The sequence below is a fragment of the Andrographis paniculata genome, unplaced genomic scaffold (genome assembly GCF_009805555.1).
Source record: "Andrographis paniculata isolate CXL003 unplaced genomic scaffold, ASM980555v1 Contig76END, whole genome shotgun sequence".
NCBI lineage: Eukaryota > Viridiplantae > Streptophyta > Magnoliopsida > Lamiales > Acanthaceae > Andrographis > Andrographis paniculata.
The window spans coordinates 1,053,900-1,067,175 of record NW_026137613.1 but is presented as its reverse complement, the minus strand read 5'-3'; the positions used below and the strand labels follow the sequence as shown (position 1 = coordinate 1,067,175).

General features: G+C 31.5%; 3 protein-coding genes across 4 annotated transcripts in view; 2 read left to right on the top strand and 1 right to left on the bottom strand.

Annotated features, from left to right (window-relative positions):
* Positions 1-13,276, top strand: part of LOC127266602 (phosphatidylinositol N-acetylglucosaminyltransferase subunit C) — a 47,230-nt gene that overhangs the window by 8,800 nt on the left and 25,154 nt on the right. The gene's annotated exons all lie outside the window — the stretch shown is intronic.
* LOC127266601 (uncharacterized) lies at positions 60-8,666 on the top strand. Of its 2 annotated transcripts, none has more exons than XM_051296891.1 (12): positions 60-312; positions 420-636; positions 2,077-2,192; positions 2,278-2,397; positions 2,801-2,888; positions 3,366-3,457; positions 3,536-3,640; positions 4,310-4,419; positions 4,756-4,843; positions 4,939-4,974; positions 5,061-5,171; positions 6,792-8,666. In XM_051296891.1, exons 2-11 carry the CDS (start codon positions 450-452, stop codon positions 5,142-5,144), a joined length of 1,026 nt encoding a protein of 341 aa, XP_051152848.1. In that variant the 5' UTR covers positions 60-312; positions 420-449; the 3' UTR covers positions 5,145-5,171; positions 6,792-8,666. The 2 variants fall into 2 exon arrangements, with proteins under 2 accessions (XP_051152848.1, XP_051152846.1); XM_051296889.1 differs by having other exon boundaries at positions 60-303; positions 6,792-8,663.
* Positions 6,015-12,430, bottom strand: LOC127266604 (uncharacterized). The gene is made up of 14 exons (XM_051296904.1): positions 12,334-12,430; positions 11,378-11,471; positions 11,177-11,298; positions 10,463-10,516; positions 9,672-9,794; positions 8,754-8,873; positions 8,539-8,674; positions 8,295-8,465; positions 8,061-8,213; positions 7,786-7,983; positions 7,415-7,556; positions 7,019-7,289; positions 6,803-6,929; positions 6,015-6,560 (listed from the first exon to the last, which is right to left on the bottom strand). The coding sequence occupies exons 1-14, from the start codon at positions 12,426-12,428 to the stop codon at positions 6,318-6,320; spliced, it is 2,049 nt and encodes a 682-aa protein (XP_051152861.1). The 5' UTR covers positions 12,429-12,430; the 3' UTR covers positions 6,015-6,317.

Here is a 13,276-nt window from a genome sequence, read left to right as displayed (position 1 = left end):
AAAAAGAAAATAAAAAATAATAATATATACTAGTATATTGTACAAAAACAAACCAACCCTAACGTCAGTGTCTGCTGTCGCTCTGGCGGGCTTCATCGCCGTCGTCTTCCCCGCCGTACCGCCGTCTTCCTTCTCTATCTTCAACTTCGTCTTCTTCTCACTTGCTTTACCTGTTGTATCCAACAGTAAACGGTGGTCTTAACAGTATCCCCACTTGGCGTCACTGGGATGGGTTTCCGCGGTGGCTACTGGGAGGGATACAACAATGGCAAACCTTCCCCAACCTCCAATCCCAACAAATTGGTATTTTAGGTTCCAAAAATGTTCTATCAATTACATATGTATATATATATATATATTTTATATGTGTTTGTCTTTTAATTGGTAATAAAGTTCATTTTCCTCTTGTGTTCTATCAGAAGGTTGAGAAGAAGAAAAATTCTTTGGTAATGAGAAAAGATCTTACCCTGAGTAAGCATGCTGTTGATTATGTTAAGAAAGCCTCCAAAAAAAGGGATGACGGCAAAAGAAGCTTAGCTGCTGACGATTCTGATGTGATGAAGGCGAAGAAGAAGAAGAAAAAACGAGTTATTCGGATAGATCCATATGATACATCCAACAAGAGATTGGACGATGGTAAGAATGGTTGGCATCATTTCTCATAGCCACAGGCTGATTTTCTGTTAATTTTGCTGGGCATGATAGCTAGGGATCTTTTATATATTTTTAACTTTGGATTCAGGATTATCATAATGGTAGATCCTCGTACATTTGTTGTAGTGATATTCTAAAACACCATTCTGATCAGCACTAGTGTTGAATTTTGAGTTTGGATTTTTTAATAGTAAAATTTTGAATTCAAATAGTTGTTTGATATGATATAAATAAATAGGTGTTCATGTGATGTTTTGAATATAAAATTGATTTTTTTATAATATAAAAATGAAAAATGTTTCTGATGTGATGTTTTGGCATGAAAAATTAAATGAATAGAGAAAAATCTTGAAAAATCTGCAAAAGAATACAGCCATAATTCTCCCAGGTTTGTATGTAGATAGTATTTCCTCCGCCCCACCTAGCATGTCCGGGTTACCGTAGACATGATAATTTAGGACAAATATAATTAGTAAATAATTATAAATTAAGATTAAGATAACTAATTAGTTTAATTATAATTAAAAAAAATTATAAATTAGAAATTTTTTAATAAGATTAAAGTGTGTAATCATTTTCCGAAAAAAGAAAGTGACATGAGATGTGGGATGGACAGAAACGGCAATGTGGACACTGTAGGTGGGACGAAGGGAGTATATCTTAGTCCTATTTTGATAAGAAGATGATAAATTTCTGTATGTCATATAATAGTCACTGCTCTTCCACTAAAAAACAAGGGTGTGTTTGTTTGGGGTTTTTTAATTGAGTAGTAAAATTTTAAATTTAATAGTTTTGATATGATATAAATAAGAATTGATGTGATGTTTTGAATGTAAAATTGATTTTAAGTGTAATATAAAAAAAAATAAAAATAGATATTTGGTGTTTTGGCTTTTGTAGTTTCAAGCATTTTTTATATATGAAATGAGATATTGATGACTTGAAAATGAAGGAAGATTTTTTCTCCAAACTATCTCTTTTCAATGATCATTTGTATTACCGTTATCTAAATGTTTTATACATAAAAAGTTCGGTTAAGTTTAGTGACTTCATGATGTATAAATATTTGTGAGATGTGATTGCATTCAGCATTTGACGTGCACTATGTCACCAGCCTGCAGTAATGTCTTGATGCCATTTTCTTGTCCAACAAATGATTTCTAAATTTTGAAACAGGTCTTTCCCGACTTTCTTTTCTTGTATTTTCTGTTTTGGAGAATATTCTGGTGAAATGAGAGGAGCAGCACAGAAAATTAATGGCAGTCAATAAATTTATTACGCAACGGAATAGATTGTGTCAAAACTGAGCATGTTCAGGCTCTTCAATTATATTTTATTTTAGTTTCCTTGAAATCTAAGGATAAAGTGGTTGCATTGATTTTTATCTTCTTTTTTGTAACTTTTTTGTGCTTAATTCATTAGGTAATAGTCAAATGGAGAAAGATTCGGAAGAAAATGAAAGTGTTGAGATGTCAAAGAATGCACAATTTCGTGCCATACGCCCTAGCACTTCTATCCTTACTTTTGTGGAGGACAATGTAAAATCCTTTCTAGTTCATCAGTGTTTAATCACTGTAACTTCAAATATGTAGCTATTGATTGATGGTAATTGATTTTTTTCAGTTATTAGGACGCAGAAGGGATATTGAATTTAGAAGGGCGGGCTACAACACTGAATTATCTGCCCTGTTAGACAACATTCCCTTCTCAACGGCTTCAGAAAGAGAACGGATTGAGATACCTGTATGAAGCTTATACCTTTAGAGATGTTTGCACTTTTATTTATCTCTACACTTTGTTGCACAGAATTGACCGTATGATGTAATATGGAATATGGATCTGAAAGAATTTGCAGAGAGTTACTGGAGCATGAGGCCTTAACATGCATCTATACTTGATTTGTTGTTCTGTTTCGGTATCTAATTCACTTAATATGAAGGGTCTTCCTTTTTTAAGAGAGTTGTATTGTAAGTAGATGTATTAATTATCTTTTGCTTTTCATGGTCATAGTTTGATATGTGAAATGTGATTCATTTACAAACTTCTACGATTACTTGTATTGCATTGAGCAAATATGAAACCTGAGGTCATCAACTATATGATAACCATGTTTTTTCTTACTAGATACATGTAATTTGTGTTGAAGGTATTCAGGAATAAATTAGAGTTCTTTGCCGCCGCAAAAGTTTCATCATCATTTCCCCCTCCCGACCTTCCTGAGATTGCATTTGCAGGTATTTTAAGAAATAAATGTTAGCTAGCCTATTAGGTTTATACACCCACCCCCTTTTCTATTATTAATTAATCTTGAGATTGATTTCAGTGGGGATTTTTTCTTTGGTCTTTTAGACAATCTGCCTCTTTAGTGAATCCGTTTTTAAAGGTTTTTTTTTTATTTTTTATTTTTCTTCATATTATAAGTTAAGGGTTCTTTAAGCTCACTCACACACAAAATACACATATGATATATGCGCTTTCTCTAATGTTGGAATTAAATTATTTTAGTTAGTGTGAAGAATGAGCATAAACTCCTCATTGGAAGTGAAGCTAATTGAAGGTTTTATGCTTGTATTATTTGTGTCTTCTTTTAACGGTGATCTGATATTTTCTTCCTGAAAACTAAAACTTATGATCATCCTGGTAGAGATTATGTAGACCATAGTAGCATAAGCAACATTTATTATCATTATGACTATGAATCTTTTGAGTAGGTCGGTCTAATGTTGGCAAGTCATCGTTGCTCAATGCTCTAACAAGGCAATGGGGTGTTGTGCGAACATCAGACAAGCCTGGCCTTACACAGGTGTTGTATTTGTTGTTACAGCTGAGTTACGAATGTGCAACTGTTTTTAATTAACAATGTATTACAATCCTTTTACAGACCATCAATTTTTTTAAGCTTGGGCCAAAGCTATCTTTAGTAGATTTGCCTGGATACGGTTTTGCTTACGCCAAAGATGAAGTTAAAGAATCTTGGGAAGAACTTGTAAGTATTCTATCACTAGAACTTCATATACGTGTGTGTGTGTGTTTGTTTGTTACTTATCAATAATAAGTTTGGTTACAGGGTGAAGTAATTTGACTACTTTTGACTATAGCAAAACAAAGTTTTTTTTTTTTTTTTCATTTAATAAAAAGAAATTTTTCATGAATACCGATTAAACTTAAATTGTAAATTTTTGGTAGGCCATTAGCATCAAGCATGTTTACCATTGTCAATATAGTGGTGCAAAGAAAATCACAATTCATGTAAAGTTAAATAGCTCTATTTACATGGTATGGGATCATCATTCTTACTAGAACAGAGAATGAAGTTCACTAATGGAACACATAGAATAGAGTTTTGTCGGAACAAGAGCCCCTTGTCATTATAGCTCAGTTGAAGAATTCTCATTCTTTTTAAAGGTCACTCCACAATCAACTTATAATATTTCAAAGGTTTTAGGCAATATTACATTCAGTAAATTGCATTCTATGCTTTATTCAAACAATAATCTAACATCCCATATAGTCTATACTCGATAATCAGTTATATGTTACTGGTTAATTTATTTTAAATTATCTGCTACTATTCTATGTAGGGTCCCTTGCATACTATTTAGTTTTACATGTTCTTGTGCATTTCAATATTTATCCCTCCATATGCACTTTGTAGGTGAAAGAGTATGTTAGCAGTCGGGCTAGTCTAAAGCGAGTATGCCTTCTCATTGACACAAAATGGGGCATGAAACCAAGGGATAATGAATTCATTGACTTGATGGAAAGGTGCATCTATTTCATAGTTCATACAATATGTTTTGTGGGTGTTTTGAGTGTTATTCTTTGACGAATTGTATTTGTTAGCTATTCAGTGCGTTTGTTCTAACATTATTGTGAAAGCATTTGAACGGCCACTTTTTTCATCTAAACATAATTAAGCTCCCAGGAGAATACATCATTTCATACAGATTTCAGTTTACTACTACGATATTGGCTTCATGGACATGGTGTTAATTTTATATATGTCTATTGTTATCCATTTACTAAACAATTTCTATCTCTTTTTTCGTTTGTCCCTGACTTGAAAACTGTGGTTACTGATGCTTTGACATTTGATCCAAGGTACCAAACCAAGTACCAAATTGTATTAACAAAAACGGATTTGGTCTTTCCCATTGATGTGGCACGACGGGCAATGCAGATCGAAGAGGTAAGCCTGGCATTTTGAACCAAGTAACAGGTTCCTTTTTATCTTTTTATAATTCTTCTTTGCTCACTGGATTCACAATTTCTTTGATATCTCAGAACCTCAAATTGAAGAAATCTGCAGTTCAGCCATTGGTATATCTACACTAATGATTGACTTGTTTTACTTGAGATTCATTGTTCTGCAACACAATTAATAAGCTATTCCTGGACCATTGCAGATGATGGTAAGCTCAAAAACAGGGGCAGGCATCAGAAGTTTGAGGACTGTTCTTGCTAGCGTTGCTCGGATGTTGAGGCGCTGACTAGAGGACACTATTGGTTCTCTGGAGGTATGTACCCTCGCATTCTCATTTTTTTTTTTCTTGGTTATCAAGAAAGTGATGATGACATGGTAATTTTTAGATGTAATATCAAGAAACCGATGAGGAAGTACTTTTTTCAGTTTATATGTTAAGTGTTTGAGGAAGTATTAGTTCGACTTGCCCTTTTCCTTGACTTTGACTCATTTCATATAAACAAACTTGACTTTGAAGATAATATTAAATATAACATATATATGAGGAAAATGAGATATTGAATAGTAAAAAATAGATTTAAAAAATAATAACACAGACCTTTAATATGTATATACGAGGAAGATGAGATATTGAATAGTAAAAGAATAGATTTGAATAGATAATAACACAGACCTTTAATATGTATATAAAATAGATGTAGCAGTATTTAGTATACAATGAGTTGTTGTAGGTATATCCCAACAGACAGCATACACAACATCACAAAAATCTCTCTTTAAAAGTAAGACAAATGATTTTGTTCTCTCCTAGGACAAGAATCCTTGGGTGTGTGTAGTAGGCGGCGATTACTATGTTGACTGCAATTACTTAGGACAGTAAATATAAACCGATAGCACAAGATATATGTTAACATAGTACAAATACAGTACATGGAGTGACATCACATAACAATAGGAAACACGATATATATTACAATTGTTCTCAACATATGAGGTATATTCATACAACAAACAACACATGCTAATAATTTATACTACACACGTAGTATTAATTTAAGCCATGTTCTGCAAATTAGCCCAATCAATACTCTAACTATCCTTGAGTCGTACCTTCATTTAATTTTTGTTGTCATACATTGTTAGACCATAACTTATTGCCATTTTATGCTCAAAATAGAACATTTTTCGTCCACATGAAAGGGAATAGCTTTAATGGTGTATTGTGCTGGATTTGTAAGACCGGTTTCGGAATCTTATGCCTAGAACACTTTTTCCTGACAATTTCTATTTCTCATGAATGTCATTTTAGTATAATACATTGTTATTCATCAACTCATGTCTTAGAAGTTTTCTATGTAAAGAGTGTAATGACATGAAAACTAATGTCTAACATTGAACTAGATTGATGTAAAAGAAAGGGGGAAAAAATGGAAAAACAAAGTTGGACAATGCCTAATCGTTAACCTTCTGATGGTCCTTCCAATCGAATATAATCATAGAGAACTCCGTTGAAAGGGCTGTAGTCCGTTTTCACTTGCGATAGATATAGCTTATTTTCTCCATTGACGAGCCGGCATCCACATATGTCAATATTGAATAACCAATATTCTCCACGAATGCCATGTCTTGATATCGCATTATCCTTGCCTATTTTTCCTGTCCAAAAATGGGGCCAGGCGACATTTGGGTTGTTGATTCGTACCTAGAATGAGAACATAATTGTTGTTTTAAGCTTAAAAGACTAGAAGCTTAGATGTACTAAACATGGCAAAAATATTGGAAAAGTTTTGAAGTTCTGGAAAATTTTGAGAAGAGCAACGATTGGGATTTGTTACGATGTTTTCTCTAGAAAAAATATATATTTGATGTAATATATTGAAAAGTTATTGTTGATAAATAATATCAAAAATTCTAAAATTATTTATGTAAACAGGCAATGCATACTTGTATATGCGCGACGGTTGCAGCTGCCAATGCTAGTCGAAGAGTGTAACTTCCATTTGTAGCGATATTTTTTAGTTCAAATGAGACTTCCCAAGTGGTCGGTATGTAGCTGCCGTTTCCAATCTTCCTGTATTGAAGCAATTAATTACAATGTGGGTTGACATTAGCTCATTGCAAATTATGATTGAGAAACAAAAACATTGGCTAATATTTCACCTATTTACATGAGCAAAGAACCAATCTTTCCGGTAGTCACTTTCTCCGACCTTGTACTTCAAATCTTGCTTCGGATAATTGTCTGTATATCTATCCCATAATCCATATTGTCTATACTTGTCTTTGTTGAGGAACAACTTGTTCACAAGGTTTGGGTCGGGATCAGGTATGTAGAATTCAGCTGCGCTACGATCAGGAATCCCTATTTCCCAAAGAGTCGGACCATTTCTCGGAGGTTTGTGTATCAAATTTCCCATTTGAACTTGGTTTCCTGATAAAATATACACACACACACAAACAAATTGATTACCACGCGAACACTTATTTATGAAGCGAGGGCATTGTTCTCTTTACACTTTGTTTTGCAATTTCTTTTACTATTCAACTCTCACAAACCTGGTTGAATGATCAGAATATCACGGTTCTTATAGTCTCCAATGATCCCTGGAACCCAAGCATACAAATTATATTTGTCTGCTCGGATGTTTTTTATGGTGAAGTAGCCTGTCTTGTTTGTACGTGTCCAAAATTGGTAACCCTGTCCAGAACATAGGATGTGTTTCTTTTCAGTCTAGATTGATTTTTGAGCTTTTTCACATAATAATATTTGATGCGATGTTTGTAGAGTAAAAGTATTTTGGATTTATAGAAGCCGGAGATCAAATAGTAAAAAACTAAGTAGAAATTGAAAGGAAACACAGAAGATAAAGCAAAGGTAAGTATAATGTTTGAAATTCAATTACGATTGCGAAGCTAATAAATTTCACCTTCACATCGTTTTGCCAGGATTTCTTACTTCCAGGAGGAGCCAATCCGATGTATGCAAATTTTGCAGGTACGAGTTTTGTGTCAATGTATTTGTCTCTAACTAGCAATCGACCACAAATTGCCCCACGTTGGTTGGCACGAGGAAAGTCGCTCGATACAGGGAAGTCGTAAGGCCATTTACTCGTCTCCTTCAACATCTGATAAGCATAAGGTATTGACAAAACCATCAAGTTAAGTTCAAACCGTATGATTTTAATTACTTCATTATATTAACCTGTTCTTTAGCATCGTTCCATAGTGTAGTTGTTGAATTGGTCGAATCCGAGTTTAGATACATGAAAATTGGGCCGAAGACCTTCTTCCATGGCTCCCCTTTGCGTAATTTTAGTCCAAAATCTTCTCCAGCGTAATGTCTACTATGAAACATCTGTAGAATATCGATGATCATTCTTTTGTCTAATTAGAAGTTACGATATTTGGTAGACGATGCCTTGGTGATGATACTCACAACTAAACTAGTAGGGCCGACATGGGATGTAAGGTCGGGTTTGATAGGTCCACCCCCCCGAAACTCATCGCTCGGTGTTATCACCCAAAATCCCACTTGTTTTTCAGTGCTAATCCATCCGTGGACACGGTTATCCTTGTTATCTACGGAGTATTGATACTTATCATCGACCTGGAAAAGATATTTAAAAGGGTTATGTATATGTGGTTAGACTATTAGTTTGTTTCGATTTATCGTTTATTACCTCTCCTTTAAGGTTTGGATTTCGGGGATTTGTAATCACCTTGGCTTCCCTGTATATAAGCGGTCGACCTGATCGCCTATTTCGCTCCGTTGGCATGATTCTTTGCATGTCGTCGGATATAGCCATGTAATGAAATCTGAGGATTGCGTAACTTTAATATGGATTCGTATGTTTTTTTTTTTTTTTTCTATTGATCAGAATATGGTAAATCTTACATGTCGCTATTAAGCTTGATAGCGATTCTAGCCTCGACAATGTTGAGATCGGGCCATCCTTCTTGGTGCTCGAATATAGCGTATGTGTAGAAACCGGACACCCCGCGAAGAACCATGAATCTATAGACAGAAAAGGAGCCAAACACGCCCAACTCATAATTGACGAATTCGTGTGTTCACTATAAAAAAGAAATAGTAATATAGTGTAAACATAAACATTCAAGTTTCTGATTAGAGCTGTTAAAATAGGTTGAATCGATTGTTCTACCCATTTTAAAGATGGGTTGGCTGTGTCATTTTTAACGTTAGGTAATGGATTGTGGATGATTTGGCGATTTGTGTGCGGTCATGTTAATGTTTTCTGTATCGTTCCAATTTTATAGAATGTCTCTGAAGGGATTTTTCTCGGCAGTCCGTTTTGATAGCTCTATGTTTTTATTATTTTTTTAAGTAATCATTAGAGCTGTTAAACGAATCGAGCCGTTCGTGAACTCGGCTCGGTTCGGCTCGGTTAAAACTCGTTCGCGAATGTTAACGAGCTGAGCCGAACAATATAAACAGGCTCGTTTAGTTAACGAACGAGCCCGAATTTTGTTCACGAATGTTATATTTATTATAAATATTATATATACATATAAAATTATATATAAATAAAATATTAATTTAAAATATATAAATAAAACAATTTTAAATTTTCTTTATAATTTATATATAAATTTAAAAAAATAAGACAAACGAGGTCGAATGAGCTTAATCGAGTCTAAACGAGTCGAACACAAACACGAACTCAAACAACAAAAAGCTTAACGAACGAACACGAATTTTGTTCGCAAACGTTAATAAACATTTAAAATTTGGCTCGACTCGGATCGTTGACGGCTCTGGTAATAATACAAGGAGTAAGTAGTAGGTAAGTACCTCTTGTCGACTTTGAGGGGAGCCATATCTTTTGGAGAGGAAACATTATTCCACGTACTTGTGAAAGAAACCTCTACGTATTCTTTTGTATTTGCTATTACTCTAAACTTTTTACTTTGGAATCTGATGAACAGTAGATTAGATTATGGCAAAGATTCATTAATAATAATAATAATATGAATGAGCTTAAAATTAAAAGGGGTTGAATATATTTTTAGCAAAGTAAAATTTATATGAAAATAGTTTTATATTTAATTCATAATTGTTGAAAAGATCTGTTTGTTTTGTGTTTTGTGTTTTGGTTTAAAAGAAATTTCTTGATATGATCTATTAGGAATTGTGTAGGTAATATAAAAATAATAAATATGTGTAAGTATATTAATTGTTAGAATTGACTTGGATTAGCCAAATAGTCTAAAATGAGTTCAATTTTATAAATTTATTAAAATATAGTAATATAAATTGTCATATGGCTAGTTCACTGACTATGGCTCTATTTATACATACAATTTTGAAATATTTGACACTATTTACTTATGGTATTTTTTTGAAATTGTCTCATTAAATATATTTTTTTCTTGTAGAACATCAAATTAGATATTAAATTTTTACAATCACAATTTTTTTTTTCAAAATTCCAAAACTTAAAAAAATATAATGAATGTCACATATATATATATAACTAAAAGTACATTTATCCTGAATTAAAAATGAATATTTATTTATGGGACTAAGTATCGAATTTTGTTTTATGTATTGATGAGTTATTTGAGGAAGAGTGTTTAACTTACGGTTCAAAATTTCCTATGTTTATATCTGGTCTGTACCAAACTATATCCCAATACCTGCATTCGTTACAAAAATTAAGTTAAGTACGTAAGTTACAACATGATGATATATATTAGAAGTAATTTATACTTATATATATAGCATAATTTGACTATGTTATCTTCGAGTTCCTTTTATTTTTTTAATCTTTTACAATGAAATTTTTACTGCTTTTCGATCTTCTTTGTCCCACCTAAATAGACTCAAAAAATTTTTTAGTAGGTTAAAAAATAATAATACTTATATTAGTGTATAAGTTTGTATTAGAGAGGAAAGCCAATAATACCTTTGAATTTATGTATTATATGATGGTATTTTTGTAAACAGAGATAAAAGTGAGTATTAAATGAATATTTCACCTAAAAATTTAACTTTGAAGAAATACATATAATTTGTTTATTTGTATATTATGAATTCAATCAATACGTTCTTTCATACAATGTGAATTTACATTGAATCTTGCATGTGAAAAATGACTAATGAAGACAGTGGAACAATGAGAATAATTGATAATTGAGTGGAGACCATGTAAATTGTAAATGAAAATTGACATTAACGTGAGATAATTTTAAAAGGTAAAAATGAGTTTATTCAGATGAGACGAAAATAGTATAAAATATTACATCCAATAACTATGTATTTATAAACAAAAATTACCAAGTGAATCAATAACCTACCCTCGTTGAGTTAGTTTATTACGAGGTTCAAGCACGTTGTTGATTCCTTTGTAACTGACCGCTGAGATCATGCCGTGTGGATTCAACAAAACGAGTTTGATGATGCCGTTGTCTATCTCCACCTGCAATAAAAAATATCGATCTTTCATGAATATACATATAATTATGTATACACGTGCATATTTGCGTGCGTATTCTTACATTTTTCTGAGATATATTGAGCTTGACGAGAGATGGTGAAGATGAAGACTCTTGATATTCTCTTTGCTTTCTAACTCTTCTTATGTCAACTCTACTTGATATATATATATATATATTATTGATTAGAAATATATGATAACAAAAAAAATATCACACTATAAAAATCTAGCATCAACAAATTGGTATTTTAGATTTCAAACACGTTCCTTCGATTATACATATTTATTCGAACTCAATGGAAAATACTATTTATTTTCTTTGAGTTCAATTTTTTGATTAAACATCTAATGTTAAAAAAAATGTTGATAGAGATTCTATTCACGCAGCGTTTTTAGATCGATTGATTTTTTGTGTATGACATAGAGAATTGCGTCAAAAGTATAAAATATATTATTTTAAATTATTTAACTTTCTGACTTTTTGTAATGAGTACTTGATTTTTTATTTTTTTTTTTAACTTTTATAAAAAGTTCTTTTTTATATTATTATTATTTTTAAAAAATAGCAATTAAAAAAATAGTGTTGGAATAACATAATAAAAAATACCTTGAATTTGAATGAATTCCAAAGATCTCCAAAACCAATCATAAACTTAAATGAAAAAATTCAATCAATTTGGGTCTTTCTACCCAAAATACACACACACATATGAATTGGAATTCTTTCTATCCAAATTTCTCATGAAACAATATATATATATATATTTTAGGTAACAGTAATTACTACTCCCTTCGTCATGCAAACGTGTGCTTATTTGGTCGGGCACGAATTTTAATAAAAATTAGTAATAATTGTTATTTTTTTCTTTTTATAGTAAAAAAAGTACAAAAATATAATATTTTTTTACTTAAAAAAGAAACAAGAATATTTTTCAATGACAGTCCAAAAAGAAAGTGAACATAGATTTGAACGACGAAGAAGTATTATTTATCCATACATATAATTTAGATACATACATATACCTGGAGAATCTATGGTTGATTATAAGCAGCAGCAGCAGCAACAACAAAAACTGGATCAAAACTACATGAGGCTGCTGCTTTTTCGACATTATTACCACCTTTGATCTCTCCAAATAATGATCCAAATTGGGATAATAAATATATATATATATATATATAAATTCTTAGAGGCAAGAACGTGCCTGAATGATCAAGAGAATATATATATATATATATGTGTAAGATTTACAAAGTAGCTGTACTTAGTGGTATAATAATAATAAATAAATAAAATAATATGGATCCCAATTTGACCACAATTAGAAATTTAGCTGTACAGTGTGTTTGTTTGAGGGTTTGGATTTTGAGTTGAGATTTGAATAGTAAAAATTTTGAATTTAAATAGTTGTATGTGGTATAAATAGGTGTTGATGTGATGTTTTGAATGTAAAATTGATTTTTAGTATAATATAAAAAATAAAAAATAGATGTTTGATTTGATATTTTTGAAGAGAAAAAATGAAATAAATAGTGAATTTAAAATCCAATATCTCAGTGTGTTTTGAAGATCTTTACTACAAATAGGACGTGAAATAAGAGTGTATGCTATCTGATTATTTTTGAAATTTTGCCGTATAAAATTATATTGGGTTACTTATAAAAGTATATTTGATTTTTATATAGTGTATAGATTGTTAGTATATGTGTTTTCTATTTTTTTTACAAGTTTGTTGTCACACTATGCTAATTATAATTAGTAAAATAACAATTGTCATATATATATATATATATATTAGTTAATTCATAGGATAGATGAATGGAGAATCTTTTGGGCAAGATACAATTTTTTCAAGAGCACGTTCTTTCAATTTTATAAAATTTGAGAATAATAAAAAATTAAATATTTAATACATGTGGATGTTATGAGACAAAATAAATATTTGATCTCATTGATTTT

Bases quoted from the DNA above. Each gene is read 5' to 3' on its own strand.
- LOC127266601 (XM_051296889.1), top strand. From the start codon at position 229: ATGGGTTTCCGCGGTGGCTACTGGGAGGGATACAACAATGGCAAACCT. The intron at 637-2,076 runs GTAAGAATGGTT...TTAATTCATTAG, and splicing joins CAACAAGAGATTGGACGATG to GTAATAGTCAAATGGAGAAA. The intron at 3,458-3,535 runs GTGTTGTATTTG...ATCCTTTTACAG, and splicing joins ACAAGCCTGGCCTTACACAG to ACCATCAATTTTTTTAAGCT.
- LOC127266604 (XM_051296904.1), bottom strand. From the start codon at position 12,428: ATGTCGAAAAAGCAGCAGCCTCATGTAGTTTTGATCCAGTTTTTGTTG. The intron at 8,675-8,753 runs GTAAGATTTACC...CGCAATCCTCAG, and splicing joins ATCAAGCTTAATAGCGACAT to ATTTCATTACATGGCTATAT. The intron at 7,557-7,785 runs GTGAAATTTATT...TGTTCTGGACAG, and splicing joins CCTGGCAAAACGATGTGAAG to GGTTACCAATTTTGGACACG.